Genomic DNA, 27605 nt, shown 5'->3' with positions numbered 1-27605 from the left:
ACAGTTGAGCCGGAGGATGTATCATACCAGATCGTGGTCTGCAAGTTATCTGGGTACTGATGTGCTCGGGGATCGGGACCAGGGTCTTCACCGCATTAGGGCGAAGCAAGCAGACTACGGAAAGAAGCCTTCGGGAGGAATAGCAAGCTTGAAGGTTTATTTTACACCATGTACAGTAGCAAGGAGACCAAAGTCAGAAAATGGGGGAGGATCCCTGGCACCCCACAGATTGCTACTTAAATGCAGTTCACATTCCCCAGGCACCCGGCTAGGGAATCTGATGTCTGGTTGAGCGTCCAATGGGCCGCCAGCGTCTTCCTAGGCTCCGCCCTCCTCACGTGGCCGCGCACACCGCACAGACACACACACACACAGGCAAGGAGGAACTTGACGTCTCTCAGTCGCGAACTGTTGGTTTTCCGCGGGCCGACCAGGCCCAAAGGTCGTTGCTGCTGTGTGATGACCTTGATTGATGGGGACGCGAGCGCTGACCGCTCACCGGTGACCTCTTCAGTTCGGTGGGAGGGACAAATCAGCCGTGTCGCCTCTCCGCTTTGTCGGCTCCTCAGGGCGCACGCGGGCACTGAGTTGGCGGCGCCGTCGCCCCGCCGTCGTCTCCACTGGGTCTCGTCCGTCGGTCCACGGCAGTCCGGGAGAAGCGCCGCACTCAGCCTCCCCGGCGAAGGGGATTAGACGCCTTTGTGTACGCCGACGCCGTTGCCAGTAGCTGCCCCACGCAGTGTCTCTTTTGTCTTCCCCGAGCAGCAGCGCTTCGGCCAAAGTGGCCTGATGGCGCCCGATTGGCTCGCCTGTTTCCGGTGCCAGTCCCCAGGAGCGCAGTCCGGCACCAGAACCGCATTCAGCATCGCCGGCGAAGGGGATTAGAGCCTTTGTCCACGCCAACACCGTCGCCAGAAGCCGCCCCCCGGCCGTGTCTCTTTTGTCTCCTCCGAACAGCAGCGCTTTCGGCCGTTTACCTGACGGCGCCTGACTGGCTCGCCATTCTCCGCTGGCTGGGCCTCCGATCATTACAGTACTGTGCAGTGCCACGTGTTTTCCTCGCCCTCTGCGTGCACTAACCGCCTTCCACCTTCGGGTATAAATAACACCGAACAATAAATGAGGGGGTTTACTGTTTTTTGGCAACCTGGCTGTTCATTCTTGTCCCACTCAAGGACGATACACTCCTCACGAGTACGTGGCTGCTTCGTCTTTGCGGTTCAGAGCAGAGGTTGCGCGGTGGGTGGCGTGAAGCTCCTTCGCCATGGCCGATGCGAGACAAATTGTCTCAGCAGCAGTAAGGAGCCGAGATTCGGTGTGCTCGTGGGCGTCGTCCACGTAGGCGAGATAACCGCTGGTCCTTAAAGGGCAACTACAGAGGTTTTAGAAATCGACGAGATTAAGAGGGTCGAATGTGCGAAACTTGCAGGTAAAGCATGCGAAGTCCTTTTGGGGCATTTGAAGTGGTTTCGTCATCGACGATTCAAACAGCGACAGCCTTAAAGCTTCTCCGCAGCGCACAACGCCAAATGGGGGAGGGGAAAGGGGGGGGGCATGATGACGTCATCGAAGGTATCACTACATTTACAACGCACAAACGCCTGCTTTGAAGCAAAAACCGACGCAATCGAAGGCACAGTCCGCCGAACGTTGTTTGGCAGCATCCAACGAGGCACGGCAGGGTTTGGCTGACGGCAGCAGTAATTTGAAATCATACCTTCCGTGACACCCCACTGAATTTCCCCGCATTCCTGTAGTGCTTTCTGGAGAAGCGCAAAATTGATTGCGTCATCGTTTTGAAATACTAGTGCAACAAAACTTGGTATGATTTGCCTGCAGCCCATACAGATTTGAATTCTTGAACATTGCGAAATTCTCAAAGTGGTGCAGTTGCCCTTTAAGGGCAACGGAGTTGATTCCAATGGAAGGCAAGCGTAGCAGGGGGCGGCAGAGTTAGGTGGGCGGATGAGATGAAGTAGTTTGCGGGGACACAGTGGCCGCAGCTTGCAAAGAACAGGGTTAATTGGAGAGACCTTCGCCCTGCTGTGGGCGTAGTCAGGCTGATGATGATGATGATCGCAAGAGTAAGAGAGAAGCATCCGTACCAGCTAGCTACCTTGGCCGTGGCCGGTCCGTATACGGAGCCGCCGCCTGCTAAACGTGTGCTAGCGGGTGAACGCCGTGCTCGCAAAGCCAAACATCTGCCGGAACGTAGCAGCGGGGGTAGCTGTTCACTAAATTGTTCGTGTTAGTTGATAAGCCGTTGTAGTAATTTATTGCAGCGGATGCAGTGCTACTGTCTCTGCGAAACAGCCGGCCCGGGTGGCCGAAGCATCAGCTTAGGCAACATCACCCACCAGAATTGTCGCATTAGATGTTTGATCATCGCGCGTCATTTTTTTTGTTTCATCTACGCTGTCTTCGCTCTAAGAAGGTGGATAAATTAGTGTAGCAAACACGCACAAGGAACCACACACACACTGCGTTTTAGAGTGGGAACTCTGCTCCTTGGGGTGCAGCTTCCGATTTCAATGCGGATAAGACAACGACCTTCAATGCGTCACAAGGTCAAACCGAACTTGACTGCGTGGTGGTATGGCCCAAGCTACGGTAGTATGACCACGTGATCACATGACTGACCACTTGGTACCTGGCCTTGACCTTTGACCATGAAATTTGGTTTCAGACAATGGAGGCCATGCTTAATAGAGCTGTAACTAGGATCAAGCCACGTTGAACCCAAGACTTTTTTTATTTTTAACGTCTGCTAGCCTCGTACGCCTTCCGAACATTAAAAATGCGCTGTGACGAAGTTTCAGACTGCTGATTTTATGCGGCAACGTTTGTTTATTCAACATTATGGGCACATTTTAAACACATTTATCAGCTATGTACATAGAGATAAAAGACCGACACGCAGACATTTTATCGCAAAACATGTAAAATATTGTCACGACCAGAGGGGCCGTGGAGATAGGCGTCGGGAAGAAGCCAAGACTGGGAGCCTTCTTTTAATTACAGCGCCAGGTTCCAGGACACCGAACAGAACAAGCGCGCCTCGACAGCCCACCGCCGCTTCGTCGTCGTCTTCGACTCAGCGCGGAGGCCGCGCGGCGCGTTAGGCGCGTGGCATTATTCCCCCCCCCCCGCGAAAGCAAACATCGTCTCGATGTGGAATGGGGTATGTACAGTGAGAGGAGGAGGAGCAAAAACAAGAAGAATATGGGTGAGGTGAACTACACAATGTGCGCTAGATGAGATGCGGCGAGAGTCAAGGTCACACGTGGGGTAAGGGGAAAAAGGTAAGAAACACAGCGTGAACACAGCGCTCAGTCACGCGAAAAGTACGGCTTTAAGCGCACTACATGCACAATTTCAGGCCGTTGACGCTGAGGGCCGACGATCACAGTTCCATGGGGGACAACTTCGTAGTTGACGCCGTTCAGGCGGCGCAGGACTCTGTACGGGCCAAAATACCTATTTATAAGCTTTTCGCACAATCCCTTCCGGCGCACTGGTGTCCACACCCACACGTGGTCTCCCGGTTCGTAGTGCACGTCCCTGTGCCGAAGGTTATAGTGTCGGGCATCGGCGGATTGCTGGTCCTTGATGTGCAAGCGGGCCAGCTGACGGGCCTGCTCTGCTTGTTCCACGAAGTGGCCTGCTTCAGGGGGGAGCTCTGCGTCAACGTACGGCAGCATGGCGTCTAGCATCATGCGTACCTCTCTGCCATACACGAGACGGAACGGGGTGAACTGGGTGGTTTCCTGCGTCGCAGTATTATATGCGAAGGTGACGTAAGGCAAGACCTCATCCCAGGTTTTGTGTTCAACGTCGACGTACATCGAGATCATGTCCGCCAATGTTTTGTTGAGCCGTTCTGTTAGACCATTGGTTTGGGGATGATACGCTGTTGTTGGTCGATGAGCAGTATGGCTAAGCGCTAAGATGTCACGTAGGAGTCGGGCTGAAAACGCCTTGCCTCGGTCAGTAATGATGGCCGATGGGGCGCCGTGTCTAAGCACGATGTCGTGCATAAAGAAGTGGGCAACTTCGGCGGCAGTACCTCGCGCCAGGGCCTTCGACCACGGACTGCTTGACGGTTGGATGACGCCGTCTGTGAGCATCTCTTCTACCTGTGTTTGGATAGCATCTCGCTCACGAGGGGACACGCGATATGGCTGCTGATGGATGGGTCGTGCTCCTTCATGCGTGATAATGCGGTGTTTGTCGCCGTTTGTCGATGTTTGTCGCACTTTAGACGACGACGTGAAACACGCACCAAACTCCCGCAAGAGGTCCTGGAGTTGCCTCTTTTCAGCCGGTGGAAGGCCTGGATTGATGTCTACGTTGGTGACCGCTTCGGTGTCAGCTCCAGGTGTGCCCTCCTCGCAAGCAAAGCATTCGGCCACTTCCTGAACATAGTCGACGTAAGCGATGGCTGTGCCACGAAAAAGATGTCGATGCTCATTGCAGAAGTTGGTGACAAGGACCTCTGTACAACCGTCATGAAGGGATCCAAGGCCTCGTGCCACCGCAACTCCCTTAGTGAGTACGAGGGAGACATTAGGCTCGACAACCCGCAGTCCCCTATGTGGCTCGTCACAGGTAACTCTTGTGAGAATGCTGGCACGTGGTGGCACCGCAACGGTATCGTCGGCAACTCGCAGGGCGGATCGAGAACCCTGGTGCGCAGGTTCTTCTGTGGCCATTGCGGTCGAAAATGTCACCAAGCGATTCGGGAGGTCTATGATAGCACCGTGCTCGCGAAGAAAGTCGATGCCAAGGATGACATCGCGAGAACATTCGCGCAGAACGAGAAAAGTGGCAACGAATGTGCAGCCTTGGACCGTAACCCGGGCCGCACACATACCGAGTGGTGCGACAAGATGTCCGCCGGCCGTATACGTATGTCGGGGCCATCCCAGGGTGTCGTCACTTTTTTCAGGGCCGTCGCAATCCGTCCGCTAAGGATAGAGTAATCTGCGCCCGTATCGACCAACGCGCTAACCTCCTTTGTGTCGACGAGAACAGGGATATCCAAAGAGACCCTTCGTTCAGCGCGACCCGTCGATGGCTGTTGTGGATGACTCAGTCGGTGCGGCGGCGGAAACTGGTCGGCGACTGGGGTTGCGTCGTCGGGGCGATTCAAGCGGCGGGTAGAGGGAAACTCTTCGGCGATGCGGCGTTCGGCGTCGGGGCGATTGGGTCGGTGCGGCGGCGGAAGCGGGTCGGCGATTGGGGTTAGGGCATCGCGGCGAGTCGAAAGGCGCGTCGGGGAAAACTGCGCAGCGTTGCGGCATCCGACGTCGGGGCTGTTCGGTTGCTGCGGCGGTGGAAGCTTTGCGGCGGATCGGCGTTCGGCGGCCTCGCCTCCAAAGGCCGCCGGAGCTAGTTTTCCCGACGAGGGCTCGAGGAACCGCGTTGTCCTGAGGCGAAACGGAGCCCAGAGGGGGAAGACCGGCGTGGAGAAGGCGATCGCGACTCGCGGCGCGGAGGAGACGGCGAACTGCGCTGGCGGGTGACATACTCGGCGATGTCTTGAGGGTGCTCTCCAGGCCGTGGACGGGGGCTGTCGATAGAAAATCCGCGTAGTCCCATTTCGCGATAGGGGCACCGCCGGTAGAGATGGCCGGCCTCACCACAGTGATAGCAGAGCGGTCGTTGATCCGGGGTGCGCAAGAGGTCAGTCTTCCGCGGTGCCTGGCGCCGATCCGCCCAGTAAGGAGTAGGCTGAGCAGAGTGCACCGCGACCAATGGTGCGGTGTAAGGCAAAGGCCCAGGAGATGGGGCCGCGCGGCGCACGACGTCCGCGTACGTGACTGGCTGGACCGGAGTCGGGTACGGCGCGGGATCGTATGGAGTCGGTGGCGGCGCCGGCACAACTGCAGCGTCTGGTGCTCTGAGGGCCTGCCGGACTTCCTCGCGGATGACGCTGTTGACGGAATCGACGCGAGGTGCAAAGGTTCCTTGAAGGTGCTGCAGCTCCTCGCGGACCACTGAACGGATGAGTTCACGAAGGGAGTCCGGATTCGTCCTGGGATCATGGTCGAATCGGTCCAACGTTGACAGTGTCGACGACGGACGCAGTTGCCGGGCGTGCTGTTGGGATCTCTGCTGCAGCAATTTCTCCATGTGGACGGCCTCGGCCAGAAACTCCGCGACGGTGTTGGGCGGGTTCCGCACGAGGCCGGAAAAGAGCTGGTCTTTCACGCCGCGCATGAGGTGCCTCAGCTTTTTTTCTTCACGCATTGCCGGATCGGCGCGATGACAAAGACGCGTCACATCCTCGACGTACATGGCAACACCCTCATTGGGGAGCTGAATTCTAGAGGACAGGGTGCGCTCCGCGCTCTCCCGGCGGTCGCTGTTGGCGTACGTACTCAGGAGCTGACGTCGAAAGTCCTGCCACGTCGAGAAAGTAGCCTCACGGTTTTCGAACCATGTGCGCGCAGAGTCCTCAAGGCTAAAGTACACGTTACGCAGCTTTGTAGCGGCGTCCCAGCAGTTGAAGGTCGCAACCCGTTCGTAGTGCGCCAACCAATCTTCGGCATCTTCAAACAGGTCACCGCAAAAGGGCTTAGGCGTTCGTGGGGTCTGAAGAGTGAGATAGGTGGGGCTGGCTGCAGGGACAGTCGGAGGCAGGGCGGGTATTGGCGTCGCCATGAGTGGAGGGGTAGTCGAGGGCTCACCGACAAAAGGGAGGGCCTCGGGGGACAAGCCTCGGATCCTCCGGCTGGCACGATGGACAGGGGTGGTCACAAGAGGCGGGCGTGTCGAGTCGTCCTCAGGAGTAGGGAGCATCGGCCGCACCTCCACCAGTGTCACGACCAGAGGGGCCGTGGAGATAGGCGTCGGGAAGAAGCCAAGACTGGGAGCCTTCTTTTAATTACAGCGCCAGGTTCCAGGACACCGAACAGAACAAGCGCGCCTCGAGAGCCCACCGCCGCTTCGTCGTCGTCTTCGACTCAGCGCGGAGGCCGCGCGGCGCGTTAGGCGCGTGGCAATATATTATAGGTATACAAAAGCCAGTGTCGAGCTGTGCAAATGGATATGAAAAATGCGTACACAAGCACATTCGATAGTACTGGGTACAAAGATTGCGACTGTAAGCTTTCGCAGAAACCTAGGAAAAGTTCTACCACTATGCAGGCCGGGTCACGCTAAAGGTCAGTGGTGGATCCTCCGGGACGACGGCCAAGAGCGGAAACCTCGAGCAGTATTGCTTTCTCAATAAAAAAAAAAAACGGGTGCAACGTTAAGAGACCGGAAGGAGGCAGAGTGGGTGAGGGAACAAACGCGGGTTAATGACATCCTAGTCGAAATCAAGAGGAAGAAATGGGCTTCGGCAGGGCATGTAATGCGAAGGCAAGATAACCGCTGGTCCTCAAGGGTAACAGAGTGGATTCCAAGAGAAGGGAAGCGCAGCAGGGGGCACCAGAAAGCTAGGCGGGCGGATGAGACTAAGAAGTTTGATGGTGGCCGCGGCTGGCGCAGGGCAGGGTTAATTGGAGAGACGTGCCAGAGGCCTTTGCCCTGCAGTGGGCGTAGTCAGGCTGATGATGGTGATGATGTGCCTTGGAGGGCAGGTGGCTAAAGTGGAGAGAGGAAAATCCCGCTCTGTACTTTTAGGGCAGAGGAGGAAAAAGAGAGAAGCGTGGAATTCGACGTGTGTTATGGCGATAGCGGAGGAATACGCAATCAGAAGGTGGCTGCACGAGAAGAACCTTGAGGGGGACTACCGTGGAAGGAGGAGGTTATGATGAGGGCGGATGAACATGCAACCCGAGTGTGGCTCCACTGAAAAATGCAGAGCTATAAGGCTAAACCAAAGCTACAACAGATTTCGTTGGTTCATGCGGCAAGCTAGCCATAGCTCTACACAGTTGTATTTCCTTGTTAATTTTGATCTATCACAGTCCAAGCTCCTACTGGGGTGTGTAAAATCGGCATTGACATTTTCCTGTTTGTATAAGCTGAAGCTATCGTAACCTGTGGTACGTATAAACATCTATCAGATAGTTGATTGAAAGCTTTCGGAAAGCGGTGTACAGTCGGTCAAACATTTGTAGCGCACCTGTATTCTGAGAGTGAGCGGAGGCGCTGTGTGAAGAGGAATGTCTTAAAAGATGGTTAATTTCAATACTGTACAAAGGTACGCTGGTAGCACCCGATATCACCCCGCTCCAAGGGGGTGCTCTTTTCGGCATCTATCTGTCCGTCCACCGTGCTTTCGCAAGAGGTAGCTATGAGCAAGACCTCGACAAAGCTCCTCAAGTTCATCAAGGGGCTTGAGACCTGGAGAAGACGAGACGTCTCCTTGCTCGATGCAACCTTGGCACCGGCGAACGCCTCTCGGCAGCGCTCCGCCCGCCCACGGTAGCGGCAAGCTACAAACGTTTGACAAGAACCCTTGAGATAAGGACGCAGTAGCGCGTGCCTATAGCGATAACTGCATCTTCGTCTCGGGGTATATCCACCTGCGTTATCAGCAAGGTAACGTAGTACATGCTTGGCGTGAGCCGGGCAGTGGTGATCAGCCGCAAAAGCGTCCACCTCTCCAAAACGAGATTCTGCTTGGCGCGCGCCGGCCAGTCATCAAGAATTCGTCGCCACTGGTATACCCGGATGTGCACTGTAAACCCTCCCTGTGCAATGCATTGGATGCTCCGCTGCATGAGAACTCGCGTGGGAGCGCCGTTGCTTTCGTGGGTAGCGTTGCCACACGCCTAGACGTATCAGTATGGAAATGGTGTTTTCCATCCTTTTACTCCCCAGAATTATATTTGAAAAGATGGGATATCTTCCTCCGGTAGACTGCGCTGTGTATGCGCGCTGAAATTATACACTGCCCCATACGCATATCAGTTCGGGATGCAGGAAAGGCCATATGTTTTAGGTTGGTGCCATGGATTGCATCGTGCATGTAGATAGTGTAGATGCAGCGTTCGATTGAGAACGTGAAGAAAAGACCAGGACGATGTTGACGAAATGTGTTTTATTAAACAGGTGCGCGTGTTTCCCTTTATATTGCACAAAAAGTGAAAGTACAGGGAGATAGGTCGCTGATATGCAGGAGGATTACACCGACATTCATTTTAGTCGTGCTGGTGGTGGCTGTCCTTCCATCAGCTCTCACGGACAGTAATGGTAAGAATGTATAGCAGGTCCCTTGTGTTCACTGGCGCCCTCTTGTGGCCGCTGCAGGCGACAAGCGCTACGAGAGTCCAGCGACGTAGTCATTTGTTTTTCCCGGGGGATAGCGTAGTGCTGGATGGTGCAGGCCCAGTGCGAGAATTGCCAGGAAGGGAGCGTGCGAGGGACCAGACTTTGCAGACCTCACGCGCCACATAGAAAGACCGCGGCAGCCTCGGGCTGTTGACCGCGGGCTCGATCCAAGCCTGCTGCCGCAGTCGGAAACAACGCTGATGAAGATTCGTGGGGATAGGAGTGGTTATCTTCGAGCCCAGTCAGAGAATACACTTAGTACAGTCTTACACAGTCTGACCGGAACTTTTCTGCAACTTTCATAACTTCAACAAAAAGTGACGTCTGCCTTGGCCAATGACAGGTTGTAGATAGAAGCCAATAGAGGAATGGCTCCTGTCTTCATGGGCCAGGAAGAACATACGTTAGGAGTGCTAGAAAAATAAACAGATATAAAAGTGTCCTGCGCACACTACCTAAGGCCTTGTGCAGTCCGAAAGGGAACAACCATTTTTCACAAAAGTGTGAAGTTTTTGGTTGTCTTTTGCACTCAAGTTGTGAATACAGGAATACAGGGTGAATATACAGGGTCTTGAATATTTGGGGGCCGGGTTTTAAAAAATTCCTATGCAAAATCTACTACCCCATTCGAGATGAAATAACATTCACAAAGTAGCAAAATGTGGTCTACATTATCTGATAAGTGATTCAACATCGGTAGTTGCCTAGATTTTCTAGAATGGATGGAAAACTGCTCTCGGCGGCGTGCACAATTTTCGCAGTTCTGCGACTCCCTTCTAAGCGAGTCGAGAAGCTGCGTTGACATGGTGCGCCATCTGTCGAGCAGACGATCTGCACCTTCGAAACATGCGCGCCCAACGTTTGCGCGCCAACGTCCTTGCCGGAGATGGCGGTTGCCTCGCCACTCGACAGATGGCGCACCAAGTCTACGCAGCTTCTCGACTGGCTTCTGCGAAAATTTTGCTCGCCGCCGAGAGCAGTTTTCCGTCCATTCCGGAAAATCTAGGCAAGTACCGATGTTGAATCACTTATCAGATAACGTAGACCACATTTTACTACTTTGTGAACGTTATTTCAGCTCGAATGGGGTAGTAGATTTTGCAAAGTAAATTTTTAAAACCCGGCCCCCAAATATTCAAGTCCCTGTAGAAGAGTGTTTGCCACGCATAATTATTCAGAAATCAATAATTTAGTGCTCAAATTTTGTTCCCTTTCCTGTTGCATAGAGGGTACAACGGGCTACCAATAAAGGCACGATAACAGGCGTTCTTTGCGATGATGCTAGTTTGGTTGATGGGGTTTAACGTCCCGAAGGGACTCAGGCTATTAGGGACGCCCTAGTGGAGGGCTCCGGAAATTTCGACCGTATGGGGTCCTTTAACGAGCTCTGACATCTCACAGTACACGGGCCTCTCACCTCCATCGAAATGCGACCGCCGCGGCCGGGATCGAACCCGCGTCCTTCGAGTCAACAGCCGAGCACCATAACCACTAAGCCACCACGGCTTTTTCTGTGATGATGCGCCCGTTACAAGTGTATTCCAAGCGTACACTTCCGCGCAAGTATCCGTGATTCCAGCGGTAAAGTACAAAACGGCATATTCGAAAACGCTTTTCTATAAGCATATTATAAATACTATACAAAACTTAACAAAAATAAGGAAGTAGCTTATAGATACTGAGCTTCACGGTTTTGGAGCAAATGCACGATGCATAAAATCGTCTTTAGTGTCCCTTCAAGCAAAACGTCGGACCTTGTTCAAAATTCTGGAGTGCACTGCGTGCAGACTGCGCAGGCTGAGGAAACACCGCCATTGTAGGCCCTCAGCTGGTTATCGTGCATGGTTCAATGCGCAGCATTACGGCCAGTGCTGAATACATCGGCAGGAGCTCCAGCCGATGAGTATCATCTCGTGGCCGCCGCCTCTGTACGTCCCCTTGAGGTCATCACGGTCAGGCTGGGTTGGGCAAGGGATAACGGGAATTGGGGTGTATACATGTTCCCTCGTAGCTGATTGTGCAGATCCCGCGACGCGGCGGCTAGGCGTCGTTCGGCGTCACCGCTACTGGCGGCGGTGCGGTGGCCTTCTCGGAGAACATCTTCGAGTTCCGGATGCGCTCTTCCAGCACCTGTAAGCGAGTGAGACCTCAGTCTCTGCCTCTGCCCGAGGCACTGTGCACCGGTGCACCATGTTTACGTGAATGCGGTCACATCGTATCGCCCTAGCTGAGCTGGCGCCGGAAAGCGTTGCAAATTCGCTCTGCTGTCGCATCGGTAAATCGCAACGCTGATACAGCCGGATACAACTTAAGAAACGCAGCGGCTTTTCCCCGTCAAATGACCCCTTTCCAGCCAGTGGCGTCGGCCGAATGTCATGACCCTGCTAGCGTCACAATGCAGAGAGCGACGCCACAATGGAAAGAGGGGTCCATACCCTACCATAGAGGCAAGGGGCTATCCCCTTTCAACTACCACTCCCTGCTTTGTCACACTAGCAGGATCGTGAGAGTCGGCCGACGCAATTGGCTGGAAGGGAGTCCTTTGAAGGGAAAAAGTCGGTGCTTTCTTCAGTTGTATCCGACTACAGCTTACACGCTATCGTTCGGTCTAAGCAAGCTGTTTCGCAACTTTGGGAAGTCTCGACCGCAACCAAGGAAAGGATAGATAAAGGCGCAAAGGTGAAAACGGAGTGTCATTTGTGATTTTTCAATATTTTTGTTCGTGATGTTCTGTTAAAAACATATCAAAGCCTGAGCAAATTAGCTCAGGTACCAAGCCGCTACGTTAAACAGTTGTTTTGCAAGCAAATAGGGCATAAGCGTTCCACTAGTTGTGAAGCTGCTCATGTGTTTCGACAGATTCGTTGCTCCATGGTTTAAATATTAGAAGATAGTTGTTGCGCACAACTACGGCGCTAAGACTAATTCTTCAGTGTTACTCAAAGGTTACGGATTGTGTGGCCGATAACTGACGCCCAAGCTCATGTGAGCGACGTTGCTGCCTGCCAGTCAAGAAACTGGTCGCAGGAGATGTCCAGATTTTGCACCCAAGTTTCGTAACCGGTAAGTAACAAAAACTCCAGTAAACCATTCCACCTGCAGCATGGAGGAAGGAAAACTCAGGAGAGTCCCTCGCTATCCGAGCTGCACGCCAGAAAGTGTGCCGGAAGTCACGCGCTATCGCAAGGACTGCTGGGAGTCTTTGGCCGACGGCGCAGCCAATAGTAACGCTGGGCGCAGCAGCGTCGTCTGCTGCATTGTCTGCTGCGCATGCGCAAGCGCGCTGAGACGGCGGCCATGTAGGGGGGCGCAGGGGGAGCCGGCTTCAAAAAATGCGATATAACCGCCTCTCCTTAGTTCTTTCCTCCCTCCGTGACCTGCAGTGACACCTCGGCTCAGTCATCCGAAAGCTAGCTCCGCGTCGTGGTTGTTATCGCTCGCGCACTTTTTTTTCGTCATTATTTAAAATGCAACAGAGCGAGGGTCGATATAGGGAGAGTGCGTTGCGTGGGGGCGCATAAGCAAGACCGCTCGATAAAAGCTCTCGTTGTGTGTGTTTCAATCGAGCGGCCGTGGCATTGGCCTTTCCAATGGCCTGCCACTTCGCGGGAGCGTTGCGCCACCGCAAACCACTTCGTGAATTAGTCGCTGCGTCAGAAAGAATGGGGGGGGGGGGGGGGGGCACAAATGAGTCAAAGCGTTTTGACTTCAACGCTTTCTTCGAACTGCATCTCTCGCAACTGGATGCGGCTCTGTACAGGTGTGCGATCATCAACGGCCGGGTGTCGCGTCATGGGCTCGTGAAGTATTTGACGCCTTATTAAGTTATTATTGAGGGTACTTCGGCATTCTAGGAACGCCTAGTTTTGGAATTATATGCGAGAAGAAGAAAATGAATCGATGAATACTATCTACACCTATTTTACTTAGCAACTTAGGTAAGCTGGATTAGTCACTAACAAAAGCAGTCTTCAACTGTGTGATTGCAGCATGGACGGTGATAAATCACTAGTCTCAAATTAATTAATAAAATGTGGGTAAGCACTTAGGCAACTACGACCGATTCATCTTTGTCTCGTGTCCTGCAAGCGCAGCATACACACATATATGCATATGAAGTTAGCAGCTAACTGATCATATAACAGAGACGGGCTAGTTGGTGACTATAGTGTTGGAACGCATCTTGAAACCGCGCTCTGTCTCGTTGGTTTCTTCCTTGTCCCTTGTCGTTTTTGCGCGGTTTCAAGATGCATTCTAATACCTGCCCTTCGCCACTTTTTAAAGGAGTATAGACACCTAACTCTTCAGTGCATGTTTTCTTTTTTTGTAATGAGGTGTAAGGCATCATTATACACGGATTACCACGTGGTGGCCTGCTACGACCGCTAAATAATTTATAATCAACTTTTTTTCTCGTGCTGTTTCGGTCTCGGTTTCAACAGCCCGAACGATGGTTGAGACGTCGAAGAGAGGTTATAGGTCACGTGAGGCATGACAAACTGCAATATAATCGGTGCTTCTATACATTCGTTGTCAATCCGGCTTTTGAGGAAGACTGGCTTCAGCACTGTGGGGAAATGAAATGTTGAAGCAGCGATTATATTGCAGTTTTTTCTCCATATCTCAGGTGACCTATAACCTCTCTTTGAGGTCACAGCCATCGTTCGGCTGTTGAAGCCGAAACCGAAACAGCATGACAGAAAAATTCGATTATAAATTATTTGGCGGTCATAGGCGATACCACATGGTGAATAACGCATAGTAGTGTCTTCCGGATCATTGTAGAGAAGAAAACATGCCTCCAAAATTAGGTGTCTACACTGCTTTAATAGATCTGTAGAGGTAAAAATAATCACTCTGTATTTAAGACGTGTGCTTCATATCGACCTGGGGAATCATGAAAATTCTCGGGAGTCTTCCTCCGACCAGGGTAAGCCCTTACCTCCTGGCGCCTCTGCTCGGCCTTGGCCTGCTTCTCACGCAACGCCTCGGCGGTCACCGAAGAGGAGTCAGTGGCGCGTCTCTGCAAATGAGTCAGACCTCATGAGGATCCATAGCGCACAATATTCAAGGGACATAACACGAGCGCTCAGCAATGACACACGTGCACGCTCACACAAATCATCTTTCGCTGGTTCAAAGCAAAAATCAAACAGACCGCAAGGCTACATATTAAGGAGAAAAAAACCATTGGGTCCAACCGGGGTTTCCAACTTCAGTTGGAACCAATTGAACATTCCACTTGCCTACCCCGGCGAAAAAAACCGTTGAGTTCAATTGAAAAACCCAATGGGATCCAGTTAGAATTCCAGTTGGTTCTAGTTGTGTATTTAGAATCAATTTGGAATTGATTTCAAGTGGGCATTCCAGTTGGAATGTCCGATCACTTCCAGTTGGAACGTCCCGACCAGAGCTTTCAGTTGGTTCCAAACACATACTTGCGATCAACTGGACATAACAGTTGGTTCTAATTGGAAATCCCAATTGGCCTTAATGGTTTTCTCCTGACCAAGCTTTAAAAATATACATATTTCGCGGTGCATTATGAGTGGACGTATCGACAGCGTTGAGTTGGAACTGAGCTGAAAAGTGTTCTTTATATATGTTCTATACCCTTCAAGTGCATGCATTTTGGTCATTGCTGCGGCTACACACTTTTCATGGCGGCTGGGGGCAGATGCTGGTACACTCCCCGCCGACTGCAATAAAGCATACTATTCGGGCTTTCCGAAACGGTTGCCATGAGCTTTGCCTACGGCAGAGAGGCGCCCGCGCTATGCTGTGTTATGGCAAGCATCCATCCAGAACTCGTGGCCTGCCGTATTGCTTCGAACAGATCTGGCTAACACTAAGTGGGAAGTGGCCGTCAGGCGCACAAAATTCGCTACTTGTAGCAGCGGAGGCCGCCAAAGTATGCAAATTGTGGCAGTTATCTTCTCTCTCTCTCTAGACTCTCCCTCAGTAGCCTCTTGAGAAAACTGATCTTATTCCATCAAGGAAGCGTGGAATATTAGAGCCACTGCCCATCCATGTGACTTTGCACCAACAAGAGGCTCCTGGAAAAATGTCAAACTAGTTTGGAATGAACTTTTTCCCATGAGTGCATATATGGCACTCCCCCCTGTCCGGCAATAATGCACTTTGCAATTATAGCGCCATCAATGCACTAGCCTGTGCATGCCGTCCTAAAAGAACGAGGGCGCGGGTGTTCTGCCTCACGTACTGTTTGTCAAGGCGAAAACAATTACGGGACGATCGGACACCTGAAGCGGCAATTCTGTGAAAGCGGCTGAATTTACGCTCGATTATAAGTTTGATGTTTTTGCTCTAACGAATGCTTTTGCTAGCCGAGGCTTCACACACGCGGGAGAATTTTTCTGGGGGGTGAGGTGGGCGAAAGTTGGTCGAAGAAGGTAGCGGTGGGTGGTTGGGTAGCCCCGTATTTAGGGGGGTGCGGTGTGTGGTGCTTCTGAAGGGTAAAGTCTTCTTGCTTGGGCTGAAGGCTGTATTTCAACAGACGCCAGATTTCCAGGAGGAGGGGGGGGGGGGGGGGGGCTGACGCTAAAGCACTGCTTTCTTACTAAAAGGAACATATGGGCACGCAGTCCGGCAAAAAGGTCTCCTTGACGGCAAGCAGACCACAGCGCTCTGGTAGTGAAAATGTAGTTGCCGTTGAAAGGTAAGTACTTCCCCCGTGGTGGCTCAGTGGTTATGGTGCTCGTCTGCTGACCCGAAAGACGCGGGTTCGATCCCGGCCGCGGCGGGTGAATTTCTTTGGAGGAGAAATTCTAGAGGCCCGTGTACTGTGCGATGTCAGTGCATGTTAAAGAACCCCAGGTGGTCGAAATTTCCGGAGCCCTTCACTACGGCGTCTCTCATAGCCTTAGTCGCTTTGGGACGTTAAACCCCATAAACCAAACCAAACCGAAAGGTAGGTACTGTACCGAGTACTGTGTCGTGCTCCCGGGAAAGAGGGCGCATTCCAAACTTTCATTGGAATGCGACGTTTGGATGCAGAAATAAAAGGATTGCACGCCTGTTTTGCATGTCATCGCGCTTTTGATTCCGCACTGAGGACCTCGACTGGAAAGCAGTTCAGGTCCAAACTCGCCTGAGCAGCACTGTTATCCAGGTGCGTTTGGAAGAAGTGGTTGACGAAGAAGACAACATCGACAGAATAAAAGGAATAAATGATAGAATAAAGAATTTTTACCCAAAGCTAAACAATTATAGCTTGGCACCGCTTTACCCTCTTCTTTTGGCTCTCCGCACTGAACCCTGGCCTATCCTCCGTCGTAGGTATGTGCCATACCACTAAGGCAACCACAACAACAACAAATGACTAAGAGCGGAAGAAAGGCGCGGTAATTCGTCACCAATCGGAAATGCAATCGACGGGAATACATTTCCCTATAACGGCCAATCTGCGAAATTTTCAGTTCCATCCCCCAGTCAAAAGTTGCCCGGCAGGTAAGCAAATATCATCTAACACCCTTCACACTTTCCCTTCAGCCGCTCCTTGCGCTGCCTTCAACTACGCGCGGCTCTGCTCTATAAATCAGCTGGGCTGGTTCATCATCCGGCCGCTCACCTGGAAGCGCTCCGGCGGCGGCGCCGCTGCAGCCGGAGGCGCATCGCCCAGCGGGACGTCGAAGGCCACGGCTCGCGGCACCTCCTGGTGGGACTGCTGCTGCTGCTGCGACGGCTGCTTCGGCATCTCCGCTGCCTTGGCCGCCCCGCAGCCCATCACGGCGGCTCCGGTCGATGTCTGCGGGTCGCGTGGCCGACGCGCTGCGCCGCCGGGGGGCATTCCCCATCAGCTGTGCGCCCACGGAAATCCCGCGAACCGACCCCACTGACACGGTAGTTTCACACGTTGCGCGTCTCTCGCTGCGCTGATTACCATGGCAACGGAGTTCGTAGCATTAAAACCTGTTCTGAGAACTGCTGTTCCATGGACCACAGCTGGGAGGGGGGCAACACATTAGCACTGATAGGGAGAGAGAGCTCTCCATGTTCCTGAGGCTCGTTTTGGACACAGTTGCAAAGTATTCAATAAGATAATCGCTAACAGAATCAGAGCACTCAAAAGACCAGGCAGGGGTGGATTTATGGTTTGGAGGTGGCGGTAAAAGGAGGGGGTCCCATTTGAACCACGTATTTTTTGGATTTTTTTTTCGTCCAAAAAATGGGATTCAGCATGGTTTTTCTACGTAAAATTTCTCGCTTTGGGGGGCGCGGGGGGGGGGACCGGACTTTCCGTTTACCACCAGCGCCATAAATTCGCTCCTGGGACCAGGTCGGCCTTAGGAAAGGCTGTTCGACACAAGTGCTACTTAACGAAATCTCCCATGTCTCCACAACCCCTTTATCCACGTATGGTCATAACCGCCAACGGATATTCGACAACAGGCCATGCTCAGGTGATAGAAAAATGCGTAGAATAAAACCGACCCTTCATTAGCGCCAAACGTTACGAGAAAAGATCTGATTCAGTCGAAGCCTCAGCTGTCGCGCAGGACATTGTGCGGCGGTATTCTGCGGGTGCCGCCTTTTTAGGCATGTCTATTTCGACCACCTGGGGATCTTAAACGTGCACTGACGTCGCACAGCACATGGATGCCTTTTGCGCTTTGCCCCCATCGAAACACGGCCTCCGCGGCGGGTTTGAACCCGTGCCCTCCGGCTCAGTAGCAGAGCTCCTAACCACTGAGAAGTGAGATAATTGGGTGTAGGAAAAAATGTTCCCGGAAAAAACGTCCACGGAAGATATGTCCCCGGAGAAAATGTCCCCCGAGGAAGCGCCCTCTAGGAAAAAATGTTCCCAAATGAAAAGTTACACAATAATAATAATTTCTTCCGGAACCCAGTTGACAAAAAAGTGCCCTCTATACTAGACTGTTCCTTGAATATGAGCATAGATGTAAGCATGAAGTATTTTGTAGTACCAGACCACATCATGGTCATGCAGCCTCCTTTCTGAAAATAAATACCACAGTGTTTAAATCAATACCGGGACAAGTATCCAACTTGTAGCGCTCTGCATACCGTTACACCACATCTGCTAAACCGTACACTTAGATTCCAATCGCTGCTGCAAACTTATGGTTTATGGTTTATTTGGGTTTAACGTCCCGAAGCGACTCAGGCTATGCGGGACGCCGTAGTGAAGGGCTCCGGAAATTTCGACCACCCGGGGTTCTTTAACGTGCACTGACATCGCACAGCGCACGGGCCTCTAGAATTTCGCCTCCATCGAAATTCGACCAAGCGGGAAGCTGCTTTCTGCAGGTGCAGCTCGTAGGCGCTGAGCTACCAGCTACTAAATGTTGATTGGGCTCATGTGATAGCTCGATGATACTGTACAGGCCATGCGCAGTGTTTGTTGCATGCTATCATTAACCTAATACGACGCCCTGCATTGCACGTATTTAGCTAGTATCTAGTCTGTGTATCAAGATGCCCTCCCCATCTAGTGTTGTTCCCAGCCTTGAGAGATAAAGCACACTCACACTTGCCTTGCGTTGACCATACCGTTGTGTTTACGAATCATTGATTCGCTCCACCGTTAAACAACTTAAAACTAACTCATGGGGTATAAGCCCACTAGTGGCATCTCCCACATGCAAGACCGATGCTGAAATCATTGCGTGTTACGAGACGTTTCATGGCACCCGTTTGGGGATATTTTTTTCCAATTCGAAAATGGGGACATTTTTGCCGGGGAGGCCTTTTTTCTGGGGCGTATGTTCCGGGGACGCTTTTTAAGGGGCGTTTTTTTTTTTTTCCGGAACCCAAGACAATTACTGCGTCTTTCTTTCCGAAAACCAGCTTCGAGCCTGCAAGTATCATCGCATGTCGTCGCTCAATTCAACAGCTTGTCAATTTTTATGCGCGATGTTCCAGCAAAACCTGCCACTAATTTTTAAAAATAGCTTGAGATGCAAATATCGCTTTTGCGATATTGTAATACCACTGTTGGCCGGCGTCAGAAAACAGGTGAATAACGTTAACTGGTCAACTGGTTAATTAAATTCTAATAGTTAACTTAGTATAACTGTTAGGTGCCTGGCATGCAATTAGAGGCTTGTAGCTGGCCATTAGTATATATCCATATCGGTTTTTAGAGTCTGGAAAATGCAATTACCCTTGGCATTGTGACAGCAAATTTTGGCCACCTCGCATGCCATCCAAAACCTTCCAGCTTTGAAGCGCTGACAGCAACGCCCACCAGTACATGTCAGTGACGTCACTCCCATTGCACGTGCCACGCGAGTCGTGACCTTTTCTACCCCGACTGAACTGCGCTGCTCGCTGCTCAAGCCTAGGTTGGCCAAGGCTAGGTCACGTGACAATTCGCTGCGAAGTGACGTGTACTGGTGGGCGTTGCCCTTCATGAAGGCGTCAAAGCCGCGCGGTTTTCGAATTGCGCATGAGATGGCCACATTTTACTGAGCCTCAGTGCCGAGGGTAATCGCGGTTTCGAACTCTAAGAACCGATATGACGATAACCAATGGACAGCTAAAATCTCTAATTGCAACCAGGCGTCTTAACTGTAATAGTTAAAAAGTTAACGGTCATAATTTATTCGATCAGCTTTAATCAGTTAATAAGCTATAGCTAATTCAGTTCGTCAACATGATTCACCTGTTTTCTGACGCCGGCCAACACTGTACGTCGCAAAAGCTATTTTGTACCTCCTGAACCTATGTTTGAATATTAGCGGCGTGATTCGATGCAACGCTCAGTATGTACTGCATCCTATATGACTGCCTTGTTCCGTGTCTACTTGGGGCGCAAACATGCCTCGGAAACGCGTGAAGTCATTCCAGGAAATGCCCTTGCGTTCAAAACAAAAAAAATTATTGAATTTTCGGCTCCAAGAGAGACTCAGCCGCTGCAGCTGTCTCGGTCAACAACCGCGAGTCCGCGACCGATCGTGCACCTGTTGAATACACGCGCTACAGTGCAGAGCGAACCGAACAGATGAGCGGCGACGTTTGACCTCTTGAGGCCAACGATCGGGAGCTTCGCTATAGGTCAGAGCCCGTAATACCAGTTGCAGCTCTTCTCAAAGTCCTACCACATAGGCCCAATGCTTTAAATACGACACAAAACGGCTCAAAACTGCGAGAACTTGTACTGCCGCGTCACTATATAAAAAGTTGCAGTCTTGACGCTTAAAGTAGTTAATACTGCAGCTAGTAGATGGCGCCTCGGTCTCCTAATTTGCGGGAAACGTTTGGAGTTTTGAATTTGAATTTGGGTTTCGCAAAGTAGCATACAAAGAAGTCTGCCGCTAAAGTGTGCTCTCAGCGCAGCGTCAATGCGAGTTTGAAGCAAAGGACGTACAGTGTTGCACTGCTCCTTGCAGCTGATCGGCGCACTCAGATTCCCTCATGGTCGATCCGGGCGATGTCTCGCGGGTTATGTCGCATGACTTTCGGGCTTGCAAGAAGGGACGAGCTATACGCTCCCGAGCGTGGCGTGACAGTGGGGCACTCTTCTTCGAACTGCCCCGCCGTCGTCAGATGCACGAGGCGCATTTTGCTCATCGACTAGCGCGCGTGTCGATTCGGTTGCTAGGACGCACGAAGCGGGCGAGAAACGCGTGTTTGCAGCCGGCGCTCTGGACGAAGCAGGTCGATGCATCGGCGGGCGATCGACGTCCACCGCGGCGACGCCCAACCCTCTCCCGCGTGCTATACTTTCACGCCAAGTGCGCCTAGTCGATGCGGTCAGCGGGTCGCCTGAGTCTAGGCGCGCACTCACGCTATGGAGGTATCGCTGCAGGAATGTCGCGCCCCGTGCAGAATTAAGCTGCGCTTCGATCGATCGCTCGGCACCGACTTGGAGAAGCAAAGCGCCAGGCTTTGCATTATTGAAATGGGAATAACTCGTGCAGTGTGCTCAACTCGAAGGCATACAAGACCCCGATTTTCGTCGCTCCACGAGGAGAACAGATTAAAATCGAAGTAACTCGTTTGCAAATATTTAAGCAGCACATTAAAATTATACAGGCAATCAAGTTATAAATATGGCGACGTATCGGAAGGAAACAATGGCGAGATAGCAGACATAGCAATGTTGCCTGCCGTCTTTTTACATAACATATCCGGCCGAAATCAAACGCTGTGAATATTTAGAATATGTAGTTCTTTATTCGTAAGAAGGCGCAACATAAAACGGGCGCGATGACCAAAAACCATGTGCCAACTAGCTCAGCAACAAGTTCTAAGGTGAATATTTAGGCTTTCTTTTTCACCCTGCAGCGAGGAACAAAAACAGTCACGGCAGCAAGGAAAACGACACACAAACACCTTGTTTCAGGATGAAAAAGCAGCAAGTACAAATGTCTATAAGACTTCATTTACTGGGTCAGAGGTGCGTGTGTGTGCTGTTTTCCTTACTGTACTGAGCGTTTATGTCGCTTGTTTCGAACGTGATTCCGTGAATACGAACAGAACATAGTTGTCAGCAGCTATATTACCATACCGCGAAGAGTGGACTTAACCAAGGGTCATTCATTTAAGTTGCTATACACACTCCGTGAATACAATACGAGTGTTCGGGTTTTAATCCTTTCCGGTCCGCCGCCGCGGTGGCTCAGTGGTTATGGTGCTTGGCGGCTGACCCGAAAGACGCGGGTTCGATGCCGGCCGCGGCGGTTGAATTTATTTGGAGGAGAAATTCTAGAGGCCCGTGTACTGTGCGATGTCAGTGCACGCTAAAGAACCCCAGGTGGTCGAAATTTCCGGAGCCCTTCACTACGGCGTCTCTCATAGCCTGAGTCGCTTTGGGAAACCCCATAAACCAAACCAAACCTTTCCGGTCCGGTACAGTTAGCGGCCGCCTTCCGGGGCAAGTAATCGTATATATATGTATACAAGCGAACATGTATACGCGTTCACCTGTACCGGTAGTCGTTGCGGCAGCAAGTGTTTATTGCAAAGTTATAAGCGTGCGTGAACATGAAAAAGTCCAATGTACAGGTGCGCAGAAAAGCTTTCGGAACACGAAAATCCTGCCGTGGCTCGGACTGCCCTGGTTGACTTGTACAATCAATGCCTGGATGGGGGCCTCCGCATTGGAATCTTCAGATATAGCATTCCGCAAGTCATTTCAAATACATAAACAGAATCGGCACTCGTTAAAATTCGTGACTGTGTGACGTCACGGTTGCTATTCACAGCTGCGCCTCCTACCGGCGTGCCGGTTGCTAAGGAGGGGAGGAGGTCGCGCCGCCGCGCGGTGGAGAGGCCACAGCTATTCTAGTACACTCTACCACAGCTGGCACGATTCCAGCGCAAGGCCGGACACTGCGAGCATGAGCCATTAAAGGCTTTCGCCTTAATAATTGAGCGAATGCAGGCGGATACGGGTTTTAATAGTTCCGAGGACTTTTATACGGACTTGACGAATGGGTTTCGGCGCGGGTCGACGTTCTTCGATCGACAGCATCACCGGCCTTGCATTCACAGTCGAACAAGAAAAAAAGTCGCAGATGATTCGTATAGAGGCAGCCCTTTTGGGCCTCAAAGACGCTCACGACACCCATATGACGCCGTTCTTGATGCCATTGACGACTTGGGCGTCGGCGGCTTTGCCTGTGCGTCGTACAGCATGGCCTTTGCATGTCGACGGTTGATGGCGAGAGTGGTCATCACCAGATTTGTCGTGACGTTCCACTGGGAGGAGACCCAGGGCGCACCTTACCTAACGCTGACCTGAATGCACTTGCGGACGAGCTTCCAGGGTGCGCCTACTACATCAGCACAATGCTAACGACATTCATGTGGGCAGTGAGTACACGTGTCTACGTGAGCTCAAGACTACAACGGTACGTGCCTTCTAGTTATAATATTTCAGCCATCTGCATCGCCAAGCGTCGGGTTAAAAACGCCAAAGTATGCTGCAATCGCATTTACACGTAGATTAACCTGTCGCTACCCCGCAACTATCGTCGTGAGTAAAATTCCTTGTGTTACTGCAGCTGAGATTCCTGAGCATAGGATCGCAGACTCGTGGTAGAGGGCCTTTACGATGTTACAAAGACTCGTTAATTTAGATCAAGTTCTTTACTATGCTGCATGCCTCAAATGGTGTCCGTCAGCGCCAGGGGGGCTCATGGGGCTGCAGCCACCTGCAGCCCCCCCCCCCCCCCCCCTTCCCTGCTGAAATTTTTTCGAACTGTCACCGACCGCGACTTCTGCTATCATAGTTTTGTTCTTGCCTGGATTGTCTGTCTTTCTGTGTGTAAAATTTACTATATGTGATCGCGCAAGATGTTTATTTTCCTTGTTTGACGCGTTATATGAGTGTCTTTTGCTTAGATACGTACAGATAATACGTGTTGCGAGGTTTTGTGTAACATACAGTAACTTTGTTTCCAGAGATACTTTTTTGTCCTTTATCAAGTTGTAACTTCGAATTTCTAATACCCCATTTTGTCTTCGCAATTCTATAACGTATATTTTTCAGACCTTATCGTGTACACATGAGCTCGCTGTTGCGACTAAAATTTCGGTGACAGCTGCTGCTGCGCAGTACACTGGAACGGACAGCGCATTTTTCCCTGGCCGTTGCATATGTACAAAAATGTAAAGTTTGGTTTGGTTTATTGGGGTTTAACGTCCCAAAGTAACTCAGGCTATGAGGGACGCCGTAGTGAAGGGCTCCGGAAATTTCGACCACCTGGGGTTCTTTAACGTGCACTGACATCGCACAGTACACGGGCCTCTAGAATTTCGCCTTCATCGAAATTCAGCCGCCGCGGACGGGATCGAACCCGCGTCTTTCGGGCCAGCAGCCGAGTGCCGTAACCACTGAGCCACCGCGGCGGGGTAAAGGTTCTTGAACGACAAAGATTCATTAAAATATTTATTCTCTACTGGCTCATTTCATGGCCTTTACGTTTTTCATATGAGCGGCATGCACTGCTTTGCTGGTTTCGGACTGATATAGTAATAAGGAAATGGGAATGCAACCACGACTTCGTTATAGACATATTGCTTCGTTATATAGCTTATAACCATAGGTGACGTAGGCCGCAAATATCGCATGCAAACGGGCTTACCTATACCATCAATCAGGGATGTCATCCGAAACGGGTACAGGCCTTGGGCTCAGCTACTATATGGCTTCACCGGATCACTTCGGAGTCTTGTGAAGGAGAATGAGTGCACATGTAAGTCCGGACACTATTCGCGACCACACAGCGAAACGAAAATAAACTGCACACGCACCTGAGAAACGCAGCGCATCTGACCGCGTGCTACGATGAGGTTGGAGTACGGCGGATATATCTTCGATAAATCTGTCCAGGTGCGGGCCGTGCGTACCACTACGAGTGGCATCGTTCAGCGGGTCGCGTAGACGGCGTCGAAACTTTTTCGCGCCGAAGTCGACGAATCGTCTGGAGAAACGCTTCATGCGGGCCCCGCTCGCGATTTGCGAATAGTTTTGCGCATGTTTTGTGCGGCATTCGACAGTGTATGACGTCATCCGCAAGGGGCGCTAGCGGCCGGCGAGGCATGCGCCATATTGGTGGCGGCCACCGCAGCACTTAAAGGGGCTGTGAAACACAGCTTGGGGGGATACCGGCTATACTTCAGGTGGGTTCTTTATGTCACACAGATGCTGACTTAAAAAGAATTACAGGAATCGATGCACAGGAACGGGAGTTATTCAGTGAAGAAATTTCAAAATACAAGCAAACAAAACGCTGCCCTGAACTCGATTTTGGCGGGGCTTCCCACTCCTATTTCGCTCTCCCAATGACGGCACCTGGCGCAACCAATCAAAACAGCCAGCCAGAGCACGTCGCGGAAGTTTGTACTCCATGGTTGCCTACTCTCTGTAACTCGTTCTTGCTGAGACTGGCAGCGTCGTTTCCATGCCAGAGCGCCCCTGGTGGTGTATTTTTATTTTACTTGCTTTGCAGGGCATTTATCCAAGACAAACAAGTTGTTTTCGTTGATCTAATATAAAACGCAGACAGGTGACAAAATGTGTCTCTATTTATTCACAGAATTTGCAGTATATTTACTCTTTGTCCAATCAAGATCGCGCCAGGTGATGTCATATCCGCTGCTAAAAACCCGCCACTGTGTGGCGACACCATCACAGCCATGAAGTTGTTTTTGGGAGGACATTAAAATATTAAAAAACGGAATATACGAGGTATTACCGACGCTAATAGCACCATTATAACTCACTGTATGCAATCAACAGGCAAAACAGTTAACTAAGATTGTGTTTCTGGGCCCCTTTAACTCGCTGGTGACCTGTGAAATGTGAGTCTATTTCGCGTCTCGCCGCAGATAAATCCTGTCCGACCCGCGTGACTGGATGGGTACGCCGCGAACTGCGCGAAACAGAAAAGAGCGGGCACGCTTAAAAGATTCCACTTCGTGGAAACGTCGACCCGTAGGAATGCGGAGGCTCCGGCGTGGTGTGCGACGCACAGGACTGCTGCCGCGCGTTGAATTCAGCGATATCAAGGCCTACATTGTGCACGGTTAAATTTGCCAACAGGGCAAGGAATTAAAGCATGCAAATCTATGGAGGGTGCAACTTCTTGGTAAGCGGGCGAGCGCAAGAGCCGTGCTGAGGGTGCGGCCGCGATGGCCGAAGTGCCGTTTTTGGAGAGGTGAGTTATTAAACGTGTCTGGTTGTTTAGCTAGCTTAACTACGATGCTGCAGTCAAAGCATTCTCGCTAGATATGCCGTACGTTCGTTCTGCGAGCGCATGACAGTATTTGCTCGACCGTTCTGCCGCGTAAATAAGGCAGCTATGACGCTTAATTTTGCCTTTCTGCTGAAACACCGTCTGTGAAGCTTCGGCAGTTCGCGGACTACGACCGCTGAAAATATGAGTTTCTGCGGCGCAGTTTTTTTTTAAATTTGGGAAATTAATCATGTGCTCCTTCTCCACGATGTGTCCAGCATGAGTAGGGTTATCAACTGATATTAAAACTGATATTAAAAGCTGCAAGTCGTGTACATTCTTGCGTGCAGTGCAGCCCGCCAGTTTTGCTGCCGAGCTATGGCAGGTAGCTCGGTTATATCACGGCACAGGCGAATTCTGCTGCTAGCGTCATGCACAGTAAGTGTTCCAGAAACAAAAATTCAGGGGGCACTTTGGCTCTCTAAAGTGCTGCAAGGCGAAAGCCTTTCCCGGCGCACTGTTTGGCATTGACTGCGAGACTGTTTGTGCTGTACTAGTGCTTTACTTGAGTACACACTTTGACTACACATTGCAACTACACACTTTGACTGCCGACTTTTACTGCTTCTTTAGCACGACTCTCTCCCTGCTTCGATGAGTTCGGTTGTATCTATGGATCTGTTCGCAGTAACGAGGTATTAACTCTAGAGGTATCGGACGCCTTACGCCCCCTGTCGGAGCGGACGACAACTATTTTATTGTCTGCTCCAAAAGGGGGCGTCAGGCATCAGTGGATGACCTCATTACTGCGAATCCGCGCACTCTGACGTGATAACCATTTCGACCAACCGATAAGCTTGACACTTCTGCTGACAACCTCCTGTCGACAACGATGAGGCATTAAAGGCTTTCGCCTTAAAAGCGGACGTTGACACATTCAACAACGTGGAAAGGCGTTACGGACCACTGACAATGCAGGCCGGGCACCTCACGGCTTACCGCGACGCTGCGCGGGCTGGTGCGAAACGACCGCCGACATGGCGCGTTTGCCGCGACTATGCTTGCGCCATCTAGTAGCGCGGCCTCAGTGAATACCTCCTACAGGTAATTTCAGTTTGCCACATCAAATGTGCGGGCACTAAGCAAAAGGGTGTGCACCGTTAGGAATCGGTATACTCAGTGGGCCAGTGGCGTTCGATTTGGGTTCGTTACATCACTTTGTCCGGAGATTTTACTTCGTAGAAACGGAATATCAAATACACGGCTTTCTATGGGAGCTTCCAAGGGGAATAGATATATTCATTACTTTGTTATAAACCGTTTCGTTATCGCGAGGTTTGACGTTTCCCAAAATCGCGACGTTCGCTCTCTTTCGTCCTCAGAGAGAGGGGAGTGTTGGAGAAAGAACGGGGAAGCACGTGGTGAGCAAGGGGGAGGGGAAGAGCTGCCCATTGGTCGAAGCCTGACGCCTGCGTGATGGCTGAATCGAGCGTGATTACGGCCATTACTGTGTGTCATACATGTAGACAGGCTGCGGTGTGATCCACACCCACTGACGAGGTGGAACGGCGCTGTGTATTTCGCAAAATCAGTTCGCGCTAAAATTCGCAGCAGAGAGGGAAAGATGAAAGGTTGCCAGACGAGCAAGCTGTTCGCAAAACAAAGGAAAAAAATTAAGAAAATATGTAATGAGTTAAAATTTTGAGG

The 27605-nt window shown here is 51.5% G+C and overlaps 1 protein-coding gene across 2 annotated transcripts; it reads right to left on the bottom strand.

Moving 5' to 3' along the window:
- Positions 1 to 10308: 10308 nt before the first annotated feature.
- LOC149331447 (uncharacterized) lies at positions 10309 to 24378 on the bottom strand. 2 transcript variants are annotated; one of them, XM_089555503.1, is made up of 4 exons: positions 24306 to 24378; positions 16820 to 17019; positions 14171 to 14251; positions 10309 to 11358 (listed from the first exon to the last, which is right to left on the bottom strand). In XM_089555503.1, exons 1-4 carry the CDS (start codon positions 24328 to 24330, stop codon positions 11269 to 11271), a joined length of 396 nt encoding a protein of 131 aa, XP_089411629.1. In that variant the 5' UTR covers positions 24331 to 24378; the 3' UTR covers positions 10309 to 11268. The 2 variants fall into 2 exon arrangements, with proteins under 2 accessions (XP_089411629.1, XP_089411628.1); XM_089555502.1 differs by lacking the exon at positions 24306 to 24378 and adding an exon at positions 20582 to 20730.
- Between the last annotated feature and the right edge of the window lie 3227 nt (positions 24379 to 27605).

Source organism: Amblyomma mixtum, chromosome 8, assembly GCF_055824585.1.
Source record: "Amblyomma mixtum isolate Tamu chromosome 8, ASM5582458v1, whole genome shotgun sequence".
Lineage (NCBI taxonomy): Eukaryota > Metazoa > Arthropoda > Arachnida > Ixodida > Ixodidae > Amblyomma > Amblyomma mixtum.
Note: the sequence above shows the minus strand (reverse complement) of the source record. Positions and strands in the feature narration are given on the sequence as shown.

Excerpts from the sequence above, each read along its gene's own strand:
- LOC149331447 (XM_089555502.1), bottom strand. The coding sequence starts at position 20,630 with ATGAGGGAATCTGAGTGCGCCGATCAGCTGCAAGGAGCAGTGCAACAC. Across the intron at positions 17,020-20,581 it reads GCAAGGAGCAGTGCAACACT|CGCGTCGGCCACGCGACCCG; the intron begins GTACGTCCTTTG and ends CCGGCGGCGCAG. Across the intron at positions 14,252-16,819 it reads CGCCGCCGGAGCGCTTCCAG|AGACGCGCCACTGACTCCTC; the intron begins GTGAGCGGCCGG and ends ACTCATTTGCAG.